General features: G+C 43.5%; 3 protein-coding genes and 1 long non-coding RNA gene across 4 annotated transcripts; 2 read left to right on the plus strand and 2 right to left on the minus strand.

Annotated features, from left to right (window-relative positions):
• Positions 1–122: 122 nt before the first annotated feature.
• On the minus strand, positions 123–4,777 carry LOC110768641 (proteasome subunit alpha type-2-B). Its single transcript, XM_021972463.2, has 11 exons — positions 4,616–4,777; positions 4,403–4,479; positions 3,783–3,847; positions 3,382–3,428; positions 3,178–3,253; positions 2,951–3,018; positions 2,701–2,770; positions 1,938–2,023; positions 1,313–1,375; positions 666–731; positions 123–438 (listed from the first exon to the last, which is right to left on the minus strand). Exons 1-11 carry the CDS (start codon positions 4,654–4,656, stop codon positions 390–392), a joined length of 708 nt encoding a protein of 235 aa, XP_021828155.1. The 5' UTR covers positions 4,657–4,777; the 3' UTR covers positions 123–389.
• Positions 4,778–4,939: 162 nt separating this feature from the next.
• Positions 4,940–8,278, plus strand: LOC110768624 (proteasome subunit alpha type-5). The gene is made up of 10 exons (XM_021972442.2): positions 4,940–5,068; positions 5,364–5,406; positions 5,527–5,608; positions 5,806–5,886; positions 6,246–6,359; positions 6,433–6,534; positions 6,897–6,955; positions 7,472–7,574; positions 7,845–7,910; positions 8,002–8,278. Exons 2-10 carry the CDS (start codon positions 5,393–5,395, stop codon positions 8,092–8,094), a joined length of 714 nt encoding a protein of 237 aa, XP_021828134.1. The 5' UTR covers positions 4,940–5,068; positions 5,364–5,392; the 3' UTR covers positions 8,095–8,278.
• Positions 8,279–8,552: 274 nt separating this feature from the next.
• Positions 8,553–9,367, minus strand: LOC110768600 (uncharacterized). The gene is made up of 2 exons (XR_015835366.1): positions 8,955–9,367; positions 8,553–8,802 (listed from the first exon to the last, which is right to left on the minus strand). It is a non-coding gene; the product is annotated as an uncharacterized LOC110768600 (long non-coding RNA).
• Positions 9,368–12,394: 3,027 nt separating this feature from the next.
• Positions 12,395–13,494, plus strand: LOC148295224 (uncharacterized). Its single transcript, XM_088252430.1, has 3 exons — positions 12,395–12,643; positions 12,719–13,188; positions 13,473–13,494. The coding sequence occupies exons 1-3, from the start codon at positions 12,545–12,547 to the stop codon at positions 13,492–13,494; spliced, it is 591 nt and encodes a 196-aa protein (XP_088108556.1). The 5' UTR covers positions 12,395–12,544.
• The last annotated feature ends 9,074 nt before the right edge of the window (positions 13,495–22,568 follow it).

The following is a 22,568-nucleotide window of genomic DNA, read 5'->3' on the forward strand; positions in this document are numbered from 1 at the left end:
CTATTGGTAATGTCAATGAACTGATGAAGCCTACATTACATTCATCTAATGGCAAGCCAATCCTGGAAATTCCACTTCAAATTCATGCAGTGGAGAATTGATAGATATGACAAGTCTAGGAATTTCAGGTCCGCTGTAAATGTCTTAATGAAGTTCAAAGCTGTTGATAATGAGTCTCAGAATTGTAAGAAAGGTAAGGCTACAAACAAATACAAATGAAATTATGGCACTATGCTGCTTCAACCCAAAAAGTTTGTGATTTGGTTCCTAAAGACTAACAGCATAGTATCCTATACCAAATCATTTTTGCTGAATATGCAACCATCTCACAACATAAACTAGATTGATTAATTTTTAGTTTTTTCAAATTGTCCGCAGTAACAGGCACACTACTCCACTTCAGCCAAATAATCTTCAATCTCTGCTGGGGTTAGCACTCTGCAGAAAAGTGAGCATAAAAAGATAATTCAGCCACAAAATACCGGAATAGTTTCAAAATCAAAAATTCATCAAGCAAGGATAACAGTTATTTAGAAGTAAAGCAGGATGGGCAATCGTTCATAAGTAAAAATGAACAATGTTTTTGATGGGTAGCCAGCAACTGATATTAACTTATAATGAGCAAAGGATTTGTTGCCAAAGTATGAAGTAAAGATGGAGCTTGCCTGAATGTTTTGTCTGTGCCAATTATCCCAATCTCAATATTTTTTCCTGAGATTTGTCCTTCAAATCTGCATCAAATATGAAGCAACTAATTAGACCGCTGACAGAAATACAGAACTTGAAAGTTAACTGAACGGATTGTTGACTGGCTGGCCAGGAAGCAAGATGAAACTTGCATCACTGAAACAATCATTTTGTCAATTATGAAGAAATGGTATCAAAACACTTCAAACTAAGAATCTGATTCACCGAAGGTGAACTCCACACAGCATTTGCCCGAGCAGTAACAAATACTTTATAATGAAGCACAAAAACAATTTTCTTTTTCAAGTTTCTTCCCCTTTCTTTTTTTTTTTTTTTTTTTTTGAAAAGAAACAGTATTATTCAAATAGGATAGAGCGAAGAACACGAGATGGCCAAGGAGGCCATCATACAAAACAGAAAGAAAAAGCTCTGCACTACAACACTACTGCTTTCCAATCCAGGTGGATAAGCTGAAAGCTGATATCCTTAAATTCTACAGAAACAGAGGCCCAAAGAGATGCCCAGACTCGGATACGATCCCATATCATCTCTACCTCGTCCCCCATCACATTCTCAAAAAATCTCCTACATATTATGCATTTATAAAAAGGTTATGTATATATACCCCTCCTTCAGAGTCAAAATAGCCGTGTGCACAGCATCATCAAGCTCCATGTCATCAGTATACCTGAATTATTAAAAAAATAATAATAAGATACACTTCACCTTTGAGAACAATAAACAAAGTGAGACAGAAATTTGAATCGTTAAGTATCAAACATAAATAATTGAGAAATGCCAAACTATGTAAGTGCTAAACTATAGAAATCATAAGACAGAAAAGGACATCCAAGAAAGGGTATCATGTTAAGTTTCTATTTGAACATATATATATCATGATTGCTTAAAGGCTTAACGTTACATGATGTTTATGAGAACCAGAGAAAACGCCATTGTTATCTATAATTCTATAGTTAGCAGGGTTACCTATTGGTTCTCAAAGCAGAGATGTCAAATACATAAAACATTGTGGCAAGCCAAACTGAGAGCATGTGTGGAAGAATAAGCAATTCTCAGATTAGGCACAGAACAGACCACTTAATAGTATATGTAGAAACAATAAACAATTGTAATAGTAGCCCCAAAGCCCACCTAAATTCTTTTATGAAAGAGTATACAATGCATGAAGGAAGAGATGTAACTTTAGTCGGTTTAAAATGGACGAAATGTCCAAAACCATGTCTTAATACCTCTTCTCAAGAAATGTTTTTGCATTTGAGACATTCTTCCCCATTGCAGAGGCTTTCCACGAGAAATATGAACCTGAAGGATCAACCTACAGAGAAATAAATTTAAAAATATCAATATTTGCATAATTAGCTTTCATATTATTGTCAACAAAGGGCAGAATACAAATTTTAAAATATTACTAACACCCGACAGGAATTTTTTTCTCTCCCACCAACTAGAATAGAATTATGATTAAAAAAACTAAGGACAAACAGAAGTTGTCTGGAAATGATTCAAGAAACAAAAAAAGTTCGAAAAAAATATTTATTTGCCAAATGATGCAATCCATTCAACTGGATTCAAATTCAGCTAGTCCTCTTAGGAGAAAAGCTTCAAAATGTGCATTTCCTAAAGGCAAAGCACTGAAGTATAAATTTTCCAGGCAGATAAAAGAGTTTCAGTACACCAACCAAATTCAGGAGTGCAACCTACTGTATGGAGAGCTGGAAATTATTTGAATAAAGCTGAAGCAAGATTACTACTGGTCAACTTACTATGTTAAAGATTACAGAGAGTGCAAAAGAACTTTTGTTTAACAAACTTTAACACAACCAAATATTGGGCAGAAGCAAGTTGGAAGCCAAATATGCTTTAAAAATTTGGTCCAAACTCTGTTTAAATTAATGTTCTTTCCTTAAAAGGCATCATCTCATGCAACCAGAAACAACAAATAGAGAAATGATCCATAACAATATTTAATAAAACATTGGAGAATGGAAATACCTGGTATAGTTGGGGACCACTGTCATCAAACCCAGCAACCAGCAGAGATACCCCAAAAGGCCTTACACCACTACAAAGAAAAGGGAAGAAAAATACTTCAGTAAATTTAAAAAGCATCGATTAGAGGCCATTGGTTTCATATATGGATCACAGTCTCAATGTGACAAAACATGGGCCAAGAACTAGTGTATTTGTTTCAGTCCAAAAAGGGAACCACATTTTATATTAACTTGGACAGAGTGATAGTTACCCAGATTGAGTGAACTCCTGCATAACAGCCGCAGTTTCCCTCACAAGTTGAGTAACAGGGATTGGTTCCTACAAACATGATAGTTTTATACAAGTTAAGACCTTCACAATATACAAGAACATCTTATTATTATAGTTTGCAAGAACTTGACAAAGGAATGATGAAAATTCGTCACATCACATCTCACAAAGTTATAATCAAATAAGGAGAGAAGAAAAACTCAATACCTTATATAATCTGTGATATTGTTCTGCCTGCTTCCTGCTTTTTCGAACTAAGACTCGAAAATCAGGACCCATACCACTGCAGGAGAGAAAGTAATGGTAAGAAGACTTGCACACTGAATGAAGACAAAATAATAGATTTGTCTACAAGTAACTCAGTACTAAGAAAATAATGGGCTTCAGTACAGGAATCACACAAAAACAAACCTGTAAACAACTCCAATATTTGGTGTCAAACTCTGTATCTTTTTAACCTGACCAAAGAAAATACATATCATCAGAAACCAACATCTTAGAAGGGGGATAAATTAACTGTTCAAATCATTCCATAAACATGAGAAACAGTCCTATTTAGAAAAAATGTTGTTCAGAACATAGATATGGTGTGAAGCATTTAAATCTTGTAGTACCAAAAGTTAGTTAATGCTAAAAGTGATACAAACTCATATCATCATGACTCATTACAAATCCAAGTCTCCCAAAGCTATGCCACTAGGCTCTGGCACATAGCCTCCATTTAACTCAAGCAGATAGAAATTGTAATATAAGATACTATCAAACTAGTGAAATTTAAATAGGAAACATCACAAGTGGTCAAGAGGACTTACAGATGCTTCATCAACCAAGATTGAAGGTAGCTTCTTCTCAGTTGCAATAACAACCCCATTAGCAGCTGCAGTAACCATGTAAACATGCACACAATTATAAAGACAGCCATGTCTATGTCTGATATAGACAGCCCAACTTTTAAATTTTCCTTTCATATCACATCAGGTTAAATTCCCACCAAATATTTTCTTTGTAGTTCGTTCTAAATATATCTGTATACATTTGGTCCATAACAAAAGTTTCAATGTTTATCATTAAAATTGTCAAATCAAAGATCTAGTTTATCCAAATTGTACCATTATCTCACTTCAACATTGCATCTGAAAATTTCTGAGTAGGTTCTATCCAAATATCAGATCACGCATTTAGGTCTAAGTATAACCCGAACTAATTTATCTTAAAATTTTCAGCTCAATCCAATATATAGTTCAAATAAATTAAAAAACCTAGCTTTTCATCCAGATGCCAGATTCTACCAATATTTCAATAATTTTCTTACTGATTCAGCCAATCAATTAGATTATAAGCATCACTTAGAACAAGCGCAAAGAACACTAGCAGGACTAATCACTCAATGGGTAAGCTTAAAATAAAGCAGACAAAGCACTATGACCATTACCTTTGATCCCCAGAGAGGTTTGGCCCGACCCAACTGCTGTCAAAGCGTGCTCGATCTGCACTAGCTTCCCTGAAGGACTACTCAGCATATGCCGCAAATAAATCAAAAAGTACAAATACCCAACTAAATTTCTACACCAACGCGCGCGCGCACACACACATATATATGATGAACCTGGAAATGTGAAGAATAACGATAAAGCGGGAGAGTTACCTGAAAGTGGTGAGAGAAAACGAGTACTGACTGTCTCCCATTGCGTGCTATAGAGAGAAAGACTCAAGGTTTTTTCTGTGTTTCTGAAAACGGAGAGAGATTTGACGGAAGTTTTGGCAAAAGAACATAAAAGGGGTCTAAGGACTGAGCTTTACTTGTTGGAGAAGAAGGTTTTGGTTTGGTTCATGTTGTTGGGTGGGCTTTCGAATTATTAGGCCGAGAAATTTCAATGGACCTTTATGAGTTTCAGCTTCATATTCAACTTTGCATGGGTTTGGCCCAAAACAAAGTTGACCCGACCCGACTCTGTTTAGAGGTTTTTTCTTTTTCTTTTTTCAAGGAGAGGAAGAAAAAGGAAAAACCCTTCTTCTCCAACACGAAAGCATATCATAAATCACCATCTCTCTGCAGAAGGAGCACTCATCGCAGTGAAGCAAATCACATACTAATTCGGTAACTCTCTCTCTTTCTCTCTACATTAACACATGATTAGTTCTTTCTATCTTTACTGAATGGTCACTGAAAGTTGATAGAGAACTGAGTTTCTCTCTGAAGATTTCTTACAGTGTTCTGTTTGGGTTGCACGAAATTTCAATTTTGTTTCATAGTATTTGTTTTCTCCCGATCTTTTTCGGTATAGAAGGTACTCGGGTAAAAGTCCTTTCGCTGTTTTACGAGCTAGAGACAGATCTGTCCGTATTCACTGAAACCCATTTCTTTGGTTTCTTGTTTATTTGTGTTGATTCAGATCAATCTCAAAGTTCCAATCAAACCAAGATGTTTCTTACAAGGTGAATTTCATTTCTGGGGAGTTTTCTTAAGTAAATTATATGTCTCAATTATATGCATACACATATTCTTTTTTAACTTCTTTCCTTGTTGATTATTTTTTGGGTATGTGTGTTGTGAAGGACTGAGTATGACAGAGGAGTAAACACCTTCTCCCCTGAAGGCAGGTTGTTTCAGGTTGAGTATGCCATTGAGGCCATCAAGGTACGACCTTATTATATCCCACTTTCACTCTCTTTCAGATTCTTGAAAAAATGAAAATAAAAATAAAAATATATGCCTCATTTTGCATAAAGTGTAGGATTAAGCAGAGTGTCAGTGACACTAAAATAGCTATAGTTTTAACACATTTTCTCTATATAATTACTGGATATTGAAAGTTGGGTTTTGATGAATTACAGTTGGGTTCGACTGCTATTGGGTTAAAGACAAAAGAGGGTGTTGTGCTTGCTGTGGAAAAACGTATCACTTCGCCTTTGCTGGTATGCAAATTATCTCTTTATATGAATTCTTTGTACTTACCTCTTTTTATTAGTTAATACTGTTATAGCTACAAGTTTAAGCCAAGGCTGTTAGAGGCCTTTTGTCCTAGAACACATGGCACCTTTTTGGTGTATCCTGTTGTTTAAGAATCATGCTTAAGTTAGGAGCAATAAAGCCTCTGACAGTTTCATATTTTATCTCATTTTCAAATTGTATTGGGTCAATCAATTTTTCTTTTCCAAATTCTACCTTTTCTTTATCTTGCTCTATCTTGTTTCCATGGATAATATGTTCATGTTTCAAATTTAGACATTTTCAGTTTCACTGATGAATGATACTCTATACTTTTCACCTTCAGGAACCCAGCAGTGTGGAGAAAATTATGGAAATTGATGACCATATAGGATGTGCTATGAGTGGACTGATTGCTGATGCTCGTACACTTGTTGAGCATGCACGAGTTGAAACTCAAGTACTGTTCTCATTGGTTTTACAGATTGATATCCTAACCTTTATACTTGTATTCTAACTTCCAATTTTTGCAGAATCATAGGTTCTCCTATGGTGAGCCAATGACTGTGGAATCTACAACACAAGCTCTTTGTGATCTGGCCCTTCGGTTTGGTGAAGGTGATGAAGAGTCCATGGTAATAACCATTTTATTTGGTTTATATGAAAATTTATGTTTATAGTCAAATAATTGAATTTGCTTAGTTTGGAAGAAAAATTTGATATTAAGATTAGTGAAATTGTGCTTATACTTTACCAATACCCCTCTTCATTATTGATTTTTCTGTTTATTTTGTAGCAATTCATAATCAAGCACTTTAGTATGCCTGTTTTATCTTTGATATAGAGATGAACCAGGGACATACTGTTCTTTCTTTTTAATATGAGTGAAGCATCTTTTGGCATCTGATATTAGATCTCTGTTGTATTGTTCCTATAGTATCCCTGTGATGTTATATGTAATTGCTATATTATTGGTCTTTTATGTTCTCGTTTGCAGTCTCGACCATTTGGAGTATCTCTTCTAATTGCAGGTCATGATGAGCATGGGCCCAGCTTGTAAGTGATACTTCCTTTTTCTTTTTCTTTTCTTGTTGTGAGATATGTATAATATGATGGTGTGTGTGAATTACCGTTATAGAGAGAAAGCCTGTGCTTATTTAAAAATGAATCACTAATGAGGCATTTGGCATATATATGTCAATGCAATTCCAAAGAGATAGTTAAGAAGGATCTTTGCAGTAAGATATCATTTTGACAATTACCATTCCATGTTTTGTTATATTCCTACCATTTATGTATACAAACGGGCTCAGTTCTTTTGTTTGGCTCTAAGTTGAGATGCCTATGCTTTTTCTTTTAGCTTGATGTAAGCAGGAGGGCACATTATAGACCTTTGTAATGATACAATAGTTTTGTTTCTTAGGGATATGTAGTTTTATGTAGTATTGTTGATCGTATGTAAACATTAATAAGTTATACTCTTTCTTTCTTTTTTCTAAAGTTTACTTCCAAATTCTTGGTTTTGTATGTCCTTGTCTCTTTGACCCAGGAAAGAAAACTTCTGATATGCAGGTACTATACTGATCCATCTGGCACATTTTGGCAATGCAATGCAAAAGCTATTGGGTCAGGTTCAGAAGGTGCAGACAGCTCTCTGCAAGAGCAATACAACAAGGTATCTCCGCTTGTTATAACTTATTTGTTTTCTTATTTGTGTACATATTCTACCAAGTCACCTTATAAGTTACGGAGCATGAAATGCTGAAGTGGTTAGCCATATATTTAAGATAAATTTGCTTGTACGCATGATTGAAGTCATCCTTCTAGGACGAAGCCATTTTACTTTTTTGACAATTTTCTGGTGAAATCAAGTTATGGAAATGCTTTCTGCTTCATGCCTTTTCAACCATATAAATCAGTATTTTCATTTGATGACGGGTTTCAGGACTTGACTCTTCAAGAAGCTGAGACAATTGCTCTGTCTATTCTTAAGCAAGTTATGGAAGAAAAGGTGAAGCTTTATGGATTTTGACCTATTTTAGTGTTTGCATATATCTAGTTTGCATAGGGTTACTTTAATTGACCTATTTTACTGTTTGCAGGTGACTCCCAATAATGTTGATATCGCAAAGGTTGCTCCAACATACCATCTGTATACCCCTTCCGAGGTGGAGGCCGTCATTAGTCGCCTATAAGCTGTCTTGTTTATCCGAATTGAATTTGTTTCTGTATTTGTTAAGTTACAGAAAAGGATTTCGGATTTGGGATTTGTTTATGGTTGATGATTTTAACCAGTAAACTGAGAATATTATCATCCGACTTTGATGAGCAGATGCCATCCAGTGCTCTAATGAAAGATTTCATGTGAACTGATGAAAATTTTGCAGTCATTTTATTTGGCGCACAATTCTCCCATTATCTTCCAGAGTGGTGGCATGTTGTGGTTAATGCAGGCTGTTTACCCAATGGTGGTTGGTTGGCAGTGCAATTTTAGTGCCTTTTATTTGACATTGTCATCCATTGCAGTTCATATTTTAATTGAATGTTAGCAATATGAGAATGAAGAAAATTGGTGTAGCTTACGACGTTGAAATTTATAAATGTATAAAAACAAAATACAAAAAGTAAACCCATGGACCTACTAAATTAAGACTGAAAATGGAATTTATAAATATATATAAATAAAATAATTATATATATATAAAACATCAAGAAAATCAAAATTGAATGAAGACCGAAGAAAAGAAAAGGAATTATAATCTTTTGCACAGGCGTGGTGCCAATCAGAAGCATCCCCGTCATCATCATCACCAAAATTTCTCAGCTAGATGAGAGCTGGTCCCGATCATCAAGGAGACAGAAGAATTGGGAACCTTGAAGCGGAACTGATTTTTTTTTTCTTCCTAGAAAAAGAAATCTGGTCAGCTTCAGGGCCAGTTGAAGTTTCATTGGATCCACTTAAAAAAAAAAAGAAACTATTACATGATATTATTACAACTATATAGCGCTGAGATTGTAATTGAGGAGGATCGAATTGCTATATAGGTGTGTGTACCATATAGAGCAGCCACTGAGATTGAAATCGAGAAAGCTGGGTTGATGAGGAAACTGGAGAGAGTAGGGATTGAAATTGTAGGGGTTGAACCGAGAGGATGAGGTAGAGTGGCAAGGTTAAGAACACTGCTTGGTTGTTCTTCACCATCAAATGGGCTGTGATTGAAATTAATATGCCTTGCGAGCTCGAACCTGTTGACAAACTCCTCTAGCAGGTGCTGAAGCTCCACCAGATCCTCAAAGCGCACACAGCTCAGGTCCTCACCAGTGTAGCATTAATATATTCCTAAACAAGTTTTGAACTTTTGAGTGCTACAATTAATTAATCCTGAGATTAAGTTTAAATTAAAATTCAGTACACAATGATTAATGAGGTGATGAGCTAAACTTATTCCGTGTCATTGTGTTGTGATATTCTAGTCCCTCTAGCAACATGGTACCTTTGAATCAGCTCCTCCATGCTAAACCATACAAAACATATGCAAGGGTGGAAACATGAATTTTTCGAAGGGTGGGTTAGCTAAAATTTAATGATCTTTGTTGGCGCTAAATCTTGAACAGATAGAGATGAGTGCAACTTACAAATGGGATGGACGATCGAGAGATCGATTGAATATTGGATGCCGATTCTTCCTGTCCTTGGATGCTGATCCTGAATAGAAAGAAGTCGAGACTCGTAAGGTCTATGGAACCGGTGTGGAACCAGCCTAAGACCCTCCGATGCTGAAGTAAGTTTGTTGTTTTAAGAGCTCTTGCTGTTGACCATATAGAAGTATAAAAGTCAAGCTGAAAAGTCTTACCCCTGTATTGTAGTGGAGGGGCCTATTTATAGAGGGCATTTAGTATGCTCTTAGTACTCATTTCCGATGTGGGACTCGTGGGAGGGCCCTAGGAGGTTGACACGAGTATTTAGATATTTCTGGCGGGTGCTTCGAGGCTAATTCTGTAGAATCGGTATGGAATACCGATTGTAGGCTGTGTTGGGCCTGCAGCGGCTGTTCGTGGCTTTGAGGCAATGCCATCGGTGGCCGATGCCGATTGTCCGAGGCCTTGGGTACTTGGGCGAGTTTATGAGATCCACGTGTCGTTGCACGAGTGGAGGGTCAGATATGGTACAAACAGTAGTCCCCCAAGTTGCCGATTGAGAAGCTTCTCGGTTGGGGACTTGAATGTGTATTCGGAGTTCTGACCCGGACACAATGGTCCCATAGTTGCCGATGGTGGTATGTAGTCCCCCAAGTGCCCAAGGGAGTGAGCTTGGAGAAGAGACGGCATGATGTGCCGATTGTTGCAAGAGGTGAGTGAAAACTCGTGAATATGCGGCTGTTGTTCGGCACGAGAGGTGAGTGAAAACTCAACGATTTGCGCCTGCCGTTCGGCACGAAAGGTGAGTGAAAACTCAACGATGTGCGCCGGCCGTTCGGCACGAGAGGTGAGTGAAAACTCAACGATGTGCGCCGGCCGATCGCTAGTGGAGTTGTGCTCGAAGGTGGCTAGATCCGCCACGTTCGGGAAGTTGAAGTGTCTCTGAGGATTGGAAGCGTTGCAACTGACGTTTGGTCTCCCCCATGCATGCGTGACACGTGGCGGCATGGCTTGTGAAGAGCCGCGGCGTTTCGTATCCCGATGCGTCGCTTCGCGTCCCGATGCTAAATCGGCTCTATAAATGTGAGGAGGGGACGAGAGGACAAATACTTGGAATTTTTGAGAGCGAAGAGAGCTTGTGAGAGGCGATTTCCGGCAACCGTGCGAAGGCTGAGCAGGCGATTTCCGGTGAGTGTGAACAAGGAGGAGGCGATTTCCGGCGAACTTGAACCACCGTGCAAACAAGGTATGTTGCCGTGTTTTGGAATTTGTATGAATCAAAGTGTTGAATTCGTTGATTTTTTGTTTGAACAAAGTATGAACAAGCATGAACAAGCATGAACAAGCATGAGCATGAGTGTGTAAGGGTAGAACAAGATTTTGATTTTAGCATAGCACTTAGTTTCCCTTCGTTTGTGTTTGTAGATGTCAGATACCGAATCCGAGGGTAGGCGTAGTCCGAGGGCTTATAAGGACGAATCGTCCTCGGGGAGTTCGTCCGAGGGGAGTGAGAGTGCCGATTCTGGGAGCTCTTCAAGCTGTGAAATAGTAGAGAGGGCGAGAGTGCGTGCCGAGGCTGGGGGCACTTCGACGAGAGTGCCTGAAGATGGGGAGCCTTCGACTTCGGGTCGGGAGGCCGATGGAGGTGGCGTGTCCGTTGCCGTTCCAGGGGAAGGGGTATTGAGGGTTGTCAGGGGGAGGCAACGGATTCCGATGGCGAAGCCCACAGAACCGTTGTTTGGAGTAGATGATTTAGAGCCGAACACGCTGACCGAGGCTGAATTGGCGAAGATTCGAGCGGAGTTCAATATTCCGGAATCGGTAGGGATGCGGATCCCGGGGCCCTTAGAGTCGCTCAGTGATAATGACAAGGGCGTGGTCTTCTTCACTGATGTCTTCAAGCATGGGCTTCGGCTGCCGTTGAAACATTCGGTGCAGAAGATATTGGCTGCGATCGGATATGCACCAGGGCAGTATAATCCAAACTTTTGGATTACGTTGCTTGGGACGATCGCAGCGTTCAGCTTGGCTGGCGAGGGGGAGCCGAGCTACGAACAATTTGCCCAACTGTACAGTGTGACGAGGGCGAAGAGTGCCGATAATGGAGGGTGGGTGCAGTCCAACTGTCTATCGGCAGGTCAGCGTGGACACTTTGTGGTTGGGGTGCCGAGCTCCCAGAAGACCTGGCGCAAGCGTCGGGTCATCGTCTCTGGTGACTGGGAATCGGCACCAGGAGTGATCGTAGAGAGGAGGATTCCTACGTCTTTCCAGACAGTCGGTAGGGTAGAGCCTGCCATTCGTCAGTTGGTTGGTTTTTTTTTTTTTTTTTTTTTTTTTTGACCGTCTGATGTTTGTGTTTCAGTGTCCTTGAAACGGCCGTCTGCACCGATCAGAGAAGTGGAAGCGATCGAGAGGGTGAGGACGAAGATTGCCGAAGAAGATCGCTTCTTCAAGGAGTTGCTATACTTCCGGAATCTTTACAAGGCGGGCTTGATCGGCAAATCAGAGTACGACCGAAGGTTAAAGGAGGAAGAGGAAGAGGAGAAAAGGCAAAGTGAGTGATGCCGTTCGGCAGGCGTCGTGAGCGTCTTCCTCTTCATATCTACCGTTGGTGATATGACTTGTGTTTTTGCAGTGGCAGGTGGGCGTCCAATGAGCGAGGCGACCAGGAGGCGGCTGGAGGGGCATGGGGCGCCGAAGCCGAAGAAAGGGCAGTCCCCCCGACCGAAGAAGAAGGCGGCGGCAGGGGCCTCAGGTGATGAGCAGACGGTGAAGGATCGCCGCCGGGAGAAGCAGGCGGCCGAGGCTGAGGCCGTTCGGGAGGTGCACCTCCAAGTAACCGGAAAAAGGATGATTGAGGGTGCCCTCGACGCAACGCCGTTGCCGAAGCGGCCAAGGGGGCCGAATGAAGGGACATCGGTGGTGATTCCCGATGATGAAGGAGAGGGAGAGGAGGGGCCGGTGAACATTGCTTGCCCTCGGAAGGCCGTGCCGTTCATCAACAGCATGATCGATGGCGCTCAAATGGAGCTGTCAGAGATTGAGCAACTGTCGGTGAAGACGTTGCGCGAGCAGACCGGGCGAGCCTTCCGGCTTCAGGCTGCAGTAAGTGTTTAACTTGTTGTGTTTTTTGTTCAAGTGGTTATGCGTTCGGCATACTAACTTGGTATGTGTTATCAGGCTGATATGGAGATGTGGCTCTGCGTGAAGCGAGCCATCAATGCTGCCGAACGGTACCAAAAGAAGTTTGAAGAGGGCCGTTCGAAGATTGCTGAAGCCGGAAAGCTCATTCAGGAGGCCGACCGGCGTGCTGAGGAAAATGCTGCGAAGATAGCGGAGCTGACATCGAAATTGGCAGCAACGGAGTTGGATTTGGTGGCGGCGCAGGAGGCGAAGGCAGCGGTGGAGGTGGCTATGGATGCGGCCGAACGGTCGCATGGCAAGGAGGTAGAGGAGGCGAAGGCGAAAGCCGTAGATGACTACCGAGCGTCGGAGGAGTTCACGCTTCTGGTAGACAAAGAAGTCATGGAGCAATGTGACGACTTTGTCTACCGATTCAAGCGGTACAATGCAGATAAGAAGCTGAACCTGAACTTTCTCCGGGATCCGCCGCCATTACCGGAAGGGGTGACCGAAGAGATGGTGGAGGCGTACAAGGGGGAGGATGCCGAGCCCGAGGAAACCGACGACTCCGATTCAAGCAGTGGGGAGGAAGAAGGTCATCCCGGGCCGAGGGCTACCGTTGCCTCTACTGCCGAGCCGTCGACTGATCCTGTGCCTGCGTCAGCTGATGCCGATGTTGTAGCGACCGAAGCCGATCCACCCACCTCGTAGACTTTTTGTTTTTAACATTTTTGAGCGTGCCGAATGGCATATTGTAAAGACAGATGGCCCTTCTGTGGCCTTTTATTTATCAATGTTAAGTTTGTTTCAGGTTAATGTGTTATGTCCCTTAATTCTGTATGTGTGCATGTCGTATGTAGAATATGTTTGATATAATATTGCTGAATGGTAGTGCCGTATGTATAGAATAGGGAGTTCCAAATTAAACCGATTACAAAAGTGGATGACCGAAGGTGACGACCGAAGGTATGACCTTTGTGTACAAAGGTGATGACCGAAGGGGCGTTCACTTGTAGTAATATTTGAGATGTTCTACATTCCAAGGGTGGCCGAGGGTTTGACCATCGGTACCACGCAAACGGTAAGTACCTGGGCGGCAGATGGTGACAACTTCGTAAGGACCTTCCCAAGATGGACCAAGGGTGCCGTCGTTGGAGTCCTTGGTGGCGAGGGAGATTTTGCGTAGTACCCAGTCCCCTACTTTAAACGATCGGCATCTGACGCGCGAGTCGTAGTAGCGGGAAGTCCGTTGTTTGTAGGCGGCATTCCGAAGCTGAGCCTGGGAACGGTGTTCCTCAATGAGGTCCAGGTTGAGAGTGAGCTGGGCTTCGTTTTGCTCTGGCTCGTAAGATGCCGTTCGGCACGAGGGTGCGTTGATCTCGACTGGAACAACGGCTTCGGAACCGAAGGCAAGGGAAAATGGTGTCTCGCCAGTCGACCGTCGGTAGGAGGTATTGATGGCCCATAGCGCTTCCGGAAGGAGATCGGGCCATGCTCCTTTAGCTGTCCCAAGCTTTTTCTTCAGCGTCTTCTTGATGATCTTGTTGATGGCTTCGACTTGGCCGTTCGACTGTGGATGTGCTGGGGAGGCGAAGAACAGGTTGATGCCAAATCGGTGGCATAGGTGCCGGAACTGAGAGGAGTCGAATTGTTTTCCGTTGTCGGTGATTATTGCGTTCGGGAGGCCGAATCGACAAATGATATTCTTCCATACGAAATGTTCAACCCTGGCTGCAGTGATTGTTGCCAAAGCTTCGGCCTCGGTCCACTTGGTAAAGTAGTCGACGGCGACGATGGCGAATTTGACCTGTCCCTTGCCCTGGGGCATAGGGCCGATGAGGTCTAAACCCCATTGGGCAAAGGGCCATGGGCTAACAATCGGAGAGAGTGGTTCGGCAGGCAGCTTTGGAACGGAGCCGAAACGCTGGCATTGATCGCACTTCTGGACCAGGGTGGTGGCATCGGCATGGAGAGTCGGCCAGTAGTACCCTTGCCGAATGGTCTTGAAAGCCAAAGATCTAGCCCCAGAATGGTTCCCACAGGCCCCCTCGTGAATCTCTCGTAGGACGTAGTTTCCCTGCTGCGGGGTCATGCACCGAAGCAATGGTAAGGAGTGACCACGCCGATAGAGAATCTGATTCAGAAGGAGGTATCGTGCCGACCGGCGGCGGATAGTCGTTGCTTCAGATTTGTGGTCAGGCAACGTGCCGTTGGCGAGGTAGGCGTGGATAGGATCCATCCAACTTGGATCCTGCCGAACGGCATGTACTTCGAGGTCGGTGGTACTGCGCCGAGTGAGGACCTCGATCGGCACATGGCGCCCTATGTTGTCGTCGATCGCCGATGCAAGGCGTGATAGAGCATCGGCGTGGCTGTTCTCGGATCTGGGGATCTGTTGAACTTGGTACGCAGTGAAGTGGTGTAGCAATCGGCGAGCGTGTGTCAAGTAGGCAACCATCGAAGTGTCCTTGGCTTCAAATTCAGTCAGTATCTGGTTGACGACAAGTTGTGAGTCGCTACAGATCCTGAGTTGCTGAGCGCCCATTTCTTTAGCAAGCCGAAGGCTTGCCAACAGAGCTTCATATTCGGCTTCGTTGTTGGAAGTTCGGAATTGGAATCGGATGGCATATTCGATGGTTGTCTTGTCAGGGGCCTTGAGTACCAAGCCGGCTCCGCTGCCCTGTCGGTTGGACGAACCGTCCACGTAGAGAGTCCAAAGTGGAATTGACGGATTAAAGATTCCTTCGGTCGGGTGGGCGACTGGTACCGTCGAAGATGAATCGGAGGCGGCGTCCTTCGGAACTGGCCCCTCGGACGCGGTTAACTCAGAGATGAAATCGGCTACAGCCTGTCCCTTCTCGGCAGGACGAGGGTGGTAGCGGATGTCGAATTCGCCGAGCTCGATGGCCCATTTGACTAGCCGACCGGATGTCTCCGGTTTCTGGAGTATCTGGCGCAGAGGCTGATTGGTGAGGACGGTAACACTGTGAGCCTGAAAGTATGGCCGAAGCTTGCGTGCTGAAAGGACGAGAGCGTAGGCGAGTTTTTCGAGCTCGGGGTACCGAATCTCAGCGTCTTGCAAGGCATGGCTAATGTAGAAAATGGGGAGTTCGATGCCGTTCGGCTTGCGAATGAGCACAGAGCTAAGTGCCGTTGCCGAAACCGAGAGGTAGAGGATGAGTTCTTCGCCGGGGAGAGGAGTGGATAATAGGGGTGCTCTGCTCATGTAGGCCTTAAGATCTTGGAAGGCGCGATCGCATTCGGCAGTCCAGACAATCTGCCGTTTGCTTCCTTTGAGGGCTTTGAAGAATGGAGCGCACCGATCGGTAGCCTTGGAGATGAACCGGGCTAGAGCGGCAACACGCCCAGTCAGACTCTGAATATCCTTTTGTGTCTTCGGGACCTGCATGTCGAGTAATGCCTTGATTTTTTCAGGGTTGGCCTCGATTCCTCGTTGGCTGATCATGAAGCCGAGAAATTTGCCCGAGGAAACGCCGAAGGCACACTTGCTCGGGTTGAGGCGCATGTTGTACTTTTTTAAGACGCCGAACATGAGCGAAAGGTTGTGGAGATGAGAATCGGCCGTTCTGCTCTTGACCAGCATATCGTCCACATAGACTTCCATCGAGGTGCCAATGAGGTCGGAAAAAATTTTGTTGACCAATCGCTGGTATGTCGCCCCAGCGTTCTTCAGGCCGAACGGCATGACGTTGTAGCAGTAAAGTCCTTTGTCGGTGATGAATGCCGTGTGTTCGCGATCGGTAGGGCTCATGAATATCTGGTTGTAGCCTGAGTATGCATCCATGAAGCTGAGAAGTTCATGGCCTGCCGTGGCATCCACCATCTGATCGATTCGTGGCAGAGGAAAGCTGTCCTTTGGGCAAGCCTTGTTTAAATCGGTATAGTCCTGACACATTCTCCAGGCGCCGTTTGATTTTTTGACTAAAACCGAATTTGCCAGCCAAATTGGGTAAGTTACTTCCTGGATGAAGCCAATGGTTCTTAGTTTGTCCACTTCGAGCCTCATTGCTTCATACCGTTCGGCATCGTAGGCCCGCCGTTTCTGCCGGATGGGTTTGAAAGTGGGGCAGATGCTGAGCTTGTGACTGATGACGCTCGGGGCGATACCGGGCATATCGTCGTATGACCATGCAAAGACTTCTGCATTGGTGCGCAGGAAGGTGATAAAATCGGCCCTTAGTGTCGGACTCAAGGTTGTACCGATTCGAACTTGTCTGTCCGATTGTGCTTCGGAGAGGGTGACTGATTCTAAATCTTCGGCGGGCTGCGCTTGTGGGGTTACAGCCTCATCTCGGGGGTCATCCGGTTTGTCCGTTCCCCTGCCGTTCGGTACGCCCAAGCTGGTGGCGACCGAGTATGTTTCGCGAAGCGCAGCCCTTGCCGATTCCTTGTTGCCGAAACGTAACACGTCCGTGCGCTCAATTGGTCCCCTCGTACTTGGCCGACGCCAGCGTGTGTGGGGAACTTGAGGAGGAGCATGTGTGGTGACAGCATGGCCTTCATTTTTGTGAGCGCCGTCCTGCCGATGATAGCGTTGTATGCCGTTGGGCAGTCGACCACCAGAAAATGAGTGTAAAGGACCGTTCGTCTGGGGATGGTTCCGACGGCGAATGGGAGCTGGACACTGCCGATCGGTTCAACCACGTCGCCAGAGAAGCTCAGGAGATGGGTGATATCCTTGTTCAGATGCCGAGGGTCCACGCCGAGGGCGCTGAAAGCGTCGGCGAATAGCACATTGACTGAACTACCGGTGTCGATGAAGATTCGGCCTACGTCGAAATCCGAGATATCGGCCCGTATGATCATAGGATCTGAGTGGGGGAAGATGATGCCTCGCTCCTCTTCCTCAGAAAAGGTGATGGGTTCCCAACCGTTTCGTTGAATTTTGTCATTGCGCCCTCCCGCTACGCTGAGGATCTGTGGATGCCGAACGGCACGAACGTAGTTTTTTACGGATCGGTTGCTGGCTTCGGCAATGGGCGCTCCTCCACTGATCATATTGATCTGCCGATTCAATGAGTTATCCGTTGCTGGCTTGGTGTTTAAATACTGATCCAGCTTTCCGTCGTTGATGAGGCGTTCAACAATTTTGCGCAGTGCGATGCATGATTCCGTATCGTGGCCGTTGTATTGGTGGTACCGACAGAAGACACCGGTGTCCTTTTCGCTCTGGCGAGGGAGTTTCCGATTGTTCGGCTTCGGTATCATATCCCCTTCGGTCAGGAGAACATGCTCATAGGTGGTGTTGAGCAAAGTGAAGATTTCGTCTGGCCGATTCCCCTTGTGGTTGCCCTTCTTGTTGTTGTCCTGCCGATCCCGGAAATTGTCCTTCCGCTTATTTCGCTGAGTGGAAAAAGCAGGGATAGGGGGTGCCGTTCGGTAGGGGGCCTGGTTTGCCGATCGATCGACCGGGAATCGGTCGTAGTTTTGCATTGGAGGCTGATCGGTCGACGCCGTTTTGTTTATTAGGGTCGAAGCCGATCCCTTGGAGTTGAAGTGCTCAGCCTTGGCGTGGATAGCCGCCTGTTTCATTAATTCGGAGTAGGTGGTCCAGTTGCTGCTGTGGACCAAATAACGAAACTGAGACAACCGAAGGCCGCCCTGTCGTCAGTTTCCGGACATCGGGAGTACTCATGGCTGAACCTAGCCGCATATTCCCTCAACGGCTCATCGTCTTGCTGCCGAACGGTATATAGATCATCGGCGGAATATAGGCGATCGGTTTGAATCATAAAATGGTTGAGGAAGGTTTGCTTCAACTGATTAAAATTGTCAACCGTGTCTGGCTCCATCCGGTAGAACCAATTCAGAGCGGCTCCGGTCAGGGTGGAGGGGAATAGCAAACATTGGCCTTCGTCCGTCAGTCCTTTGCAACCCAGGGCTGATTGGAAGGTATGAATATGGGTAACGGGATCTTCCACCCCCGAATAGAACGATATGCGGAGTGCTTGGACCTCCTTCTCGTGTCTGAATGTCCGGATTCGATTGGTGAACGGCCCTGGCTGTACCGTTCCCCATATTGGTGTCCGAGCCTGGTCTTGCTCCTTCTCGATGCGATTCATCTTCTGTAGGAGGAGACGAATAGTCGGATTGGTAGATGGAAGATCGTCACCAAAGGGTTCGACCGCTCGGTTCCCTGTGCGTTGGTCAGTATTGTGACCTCGCCTTCCTTGGTCTGCCGTTCGGCTGGGGCTTCTCTCGTAATTTCCTTTTCGCCGATCGTTGTCTTGGTTTGATCGGTGGCTGTGGCGTCGTGCAGAGGGCCCTGCTGATGAGATTGTGGTTCCTGGGGATGTTGGAACATAATCTGATTCGTCCGTCTCTTCCAGGCCGATCGCACCGTACCTCTGGCGTAGGGGGGATTTTGGTCCGAGTACCTCCAGGCGTGGATCGTCTAGCTTCGCCCGGACCTGGATGGGCGATGACTGCCGTTCCCTGCGCCGATCGTTGATCCTCTCGCGGCAATCAGAATAAACGCGATATTCGGGATGGCGTTCCTTCGGAGTGGGCACGAACAGTCTTCGGGAGACAGTTGGTCCGTTCGCGGCCTGCTGCTTCCCTCTATCCTGGAAAGTGGGCTTTCGTACGCTTTTAAACGATTTCTCCTGCCGAAGCTGTGTGGTTGGTTCCCGATCGTTCTGCAACTGGACGGAGAGTGTTTGTTGTTGATGCAGTTGCCTCTGGGTGTCATCCAGTTTGGAGGCGAGAACATTGTTGTGCTCCTGCATTCTTGCCATATCCTGCTGTAGGGTCTCTATGCGAGCCTCCAGGGTGGTCGGTCGAGCAGGTGTCTGAAGCAAGGGAGTTGGATTTGGCTCGCCAACGAGGCCGAGGATGGGGCCATCGGTAGGGAGGGCCGAAGATGGATTCATTTTTTGGTCTCAGAGTTCTTTGTTTTGAGATATGGGTTGATCGATAAGCGATTCCCACAGACGGCGCCAATCTGTTGGCGCTAAATCTTGAACAGATAGAGATGAGTGCAACTTACAAATGGGATGGACGATCGAGAGATCGATTGAATATTGGATGCCGATTCTTCCTGTCCTTGGATGCTGATCCTGAATAGAAAGAAGTCGAGACTCGTAAGGTCTATGGAACCGGTGTGGAACCAGCCTAAGACCCTCCGATGCTGAAGTAAGTTTGTTGTTTTAAGAGCTCTTGCTGTTGACCATATAGAAGTATAAAAGTCAAGCTGAAAAGTCTTACCCCTGTATTGTAGTGGAGGGGCCTATTTATAGAGGGCATTTAGTATGCTCTTAGTACTCATTTCCGATGTGGGACTCGTGGGAGGGCCCTAGGAGGTTGACACGAGTATTTAGATATTTCTGGCGGGTGCTTCGAGGCTGATTCTGTAGAATCGGTATGGAATACCGATTGTAGGCTGTGTTGGGCCTGCAGCGGCTGTTCGTGGCTTTGAGGCAATGCCATCGGTGGCCGATGCCAATTGTCCGAGGCCTTGGGTACTTGGGCGAGTTTATGAGATCCACGTGTCGTTGCACGAGTGGAGGGTCAGATATGGTACAAACAATCTTTATATATATAAACTTATAGTTTCCATAGTTTTTCTATAAATAAAAGTATATATTAAATCATATAAACAAACATAAATAAATACATTTAACATAAAACAAATACATAATAAATGCAACAACAAAAATACATATTATCAAAATGAATATATGTTCAACAACATAATTTAAAATGTATCTGTTCAAGTTGTGTCATGTAATCCTTAACAGTGTGTTTGGATGAGGAAATTTAAAAATACAAAGGATTTCATAAATGACAGAATTTAAAATGACGGAAATTAATGTTCTAGAATTTGTAAAGTTTCTTGTTTGGGTGACGGATTTAAAACACGGAATTTAACCATTATTTGTAAAGTTATCTTTTTTAAAACTCAATCTCTCTTGGGATTTTAGAAATAACGACTTTTATATGGAATTTAAAGTTGGGATTTATGATCTCCAAATTTCATGTTTTTTCCCACGCGGAATTTCTAAATTTCTATGTTTTTTTTATCCAAACACGGGAATTGGTTTATGTCAATTTAGAAATTCCGACTTTTGTTAAAATCCCAAGTTTATTTCCCTCATCCAAACAAGAGAACAGAGAACACACTTGAGAAATAACGACTTTTGCCAAAAGACAACAGAGAACACAAACAAACTTGAGAAAATTAATATTTCCCTAGGGTTTTTTTCTCTTTCAAAAAACTTTCATTAAACAAGTGTTTTCCTAATATAGTGTAGCCCGCCCCCCGCCCCCCGCCCCCCGTTCAAATATACATATACATAAAAATCAACCTAGGCTATAGCCCACCATAGCCTTGTGGGTCGTTCCACAATTAATGTATAACTTTGACACAATTTATCGAAGTTAACATCAATAATATGTAACATTATTATAAAGCTACCCCAAAAATATGGAAGAAGAGAGTACTCTGGCCATATGGCATATGGGATACATTTGTGCTATTATATGTATGTCCCTTGATTTTGATTTTGGAGGCCCTGGACAAAAATAAAAAATTGAGGCCTTTTATGTTCAATATTTACCTTATTTTGAAATAAAAAATTAAAATAAAAGTTTCAAAATTAAGTTTGTTAGTTTATGTAAAAGAGGTCCACTACATGAAAAGTAAAGGAAAAAGCCCACAAAAATTTAAAATAAAGCCCAAAATGCATAAGTTACACACATAAAAGGCCTTTTTGCTACTACATATCTCTTGGGCTAAAATGTGTTACAGGAGGCCCCATTTTTTTTAAGGATCTTGTGTGGTCGCCAAGCCCGCACAGCTGGTGGTCCGAGCCTGATATACATTAGAGTCGCATATACACAAAATAAAAATTTAGACTTTGTCATTTCAATTAATATGTAAGTAATTATATGTCTCATATATGGTATAAAATTAATTTACATACTGAGTTGGACAAAATTGTTACCAATATTCAAACAATGCATGATTGAAATGTTCTAATAACAAGATGAAAAAAAGTACCGGAAACTCTAACATATTAGTACAGTACCCTAAGGAAAACAAATAATAGGGAAATGGAATTTGACAAAAAAGTAAAATAGGGGGAGGAAAAAGTCACAAAATAAAGAGCATATGATCAGACGATAGAGATTGTAGCGGGTAGACATCAGCTGAGGAGGTGGTGATCATGAATTTTTATTTTCTTTGTTTTTATCTGACATAGTAATCATGAAGTTGCCATAGTTAGAGATTAATATGCTATAGGAAAACCCTAGGTATGCAGATCTGCGCAGCTAGCAAGTAGATGTAGTAAACTGATCAGATCGTTTGAATTTGATGAGGCTAAAGGGCCAAAACTCAAAACCAAACCCTAGTACTGAAAAAATTATGTTAATCAACAAAGGGTTCATAGTTTAACATACTACTTTTGTTGGATGAAATTAAATGATGAGAGACTTATACCCAATAAAACTCTAAAATGAAGGAGTGCTCATTATAAACACAAAAAAAAAAAAAAAAAAAGAAGGCAATAGTCATCATTTTTGGGTGACATTTGGGATAGTTGCTTTAGAAGTATGAACCCTAGTTTTCGAAAAACCCTCATGATGACATATGTAAATATGTTAACATTTTGGTATATAGGTCTGTGAAAATATGAGAGAGAGAGAGAGAGAGAGAGAGAGAGAGAGAGAGAGTTGTTTGTACAAATGTCTGGCCAAGCATTCCCAAGCCAATTCAAGCTAAGGGAAGGGAGTCCCACATCGACAAAACATAAGAAGAGGGGACTCTCCCTCACTTATAAAAGAAGACCTCTCCCCTTCAAGAAGGGGGAGAGTTGGGCATTTTACTGGGGCTCCATATGGCTCACTGAGGCCTCATGGGCTTACCCATGAGCCCATTTACAAG

Source organism: Prunus avium, chromosome 4 (genome assembly GCF_965620075.1).
Source record: "Prunus avium chromosome 4, drPruAviu1.hap1.1, whole genome shotgun sequence".
NCBI classification, from domain to species: Eukaryota; Viridiplantae; Streptophyta; class Magnoliopsida; order Rosales; family Rosaceae; genus Prunus; species Prunus avium.

Excerpts from the sequence above, each read along its gene's own strand:
- LOC110768641 (XM_021972463.2), bottom strand. The coding sequence starts at position 4,656 with ATGGGAGACAGTCAGTACTCGTTTTCTCTCACCACTTTCAG. Across the intron at positions 3,019-3,177 it reads AATATCACAGATTATATAAG|GAACCAATCCCTGTTACTCA; the intron begins GTATTGAGTTTT and ends TCATGTTTGTAG. Across the intron at positions 732-1,312 it reads ATTTTGACTCTGAAGGAGGG|ATTTGAAGGACAAATCTCAG; the intron begins GTATATATACAT and ends TATTTGATGCAG.
- LOC110768624 (XM_021972442.2), top strand. Across the intron at positions 5,609-5,805 it reads ATGCCATTGAGGCCATCAAG|TTGGGTTCGACTGCTATTGG; the intron begins GTACGACCTTAT and ends GATGAATTACAG. Across the intron at positions 6,535-6,896 it reads AAGGTGATGAAGAGTCCATG|TCTCGACCATTTGGAGTATC; the intron begins GTAATAACCATT and ends TCTCGTTTGCAG.
- LOC148295224 (XM_088252430.1), top strand. The coding sequence starts at position 12,545 with ATGATCGATGGCGCTCAAATGGAGCTGTCAGAGATTGAGCAACTGTCG. Across the intron at positions 12,644-12,718 it reads CCTTCCGGCTTCAGGCTGCA|GCTGATATGGAGATGTGGCT; the intron begins GTAAGTGTTTAA and ends ATGTGTTATCAG. Across the intron at positions 13,189-13,472 it reads ACCGAAGAGATGGTGGAGGC|GTTAATGTGTTATGTCCCTT; the intron begins GTACAAGGGGGA and ends AGTTTGTTTCAG.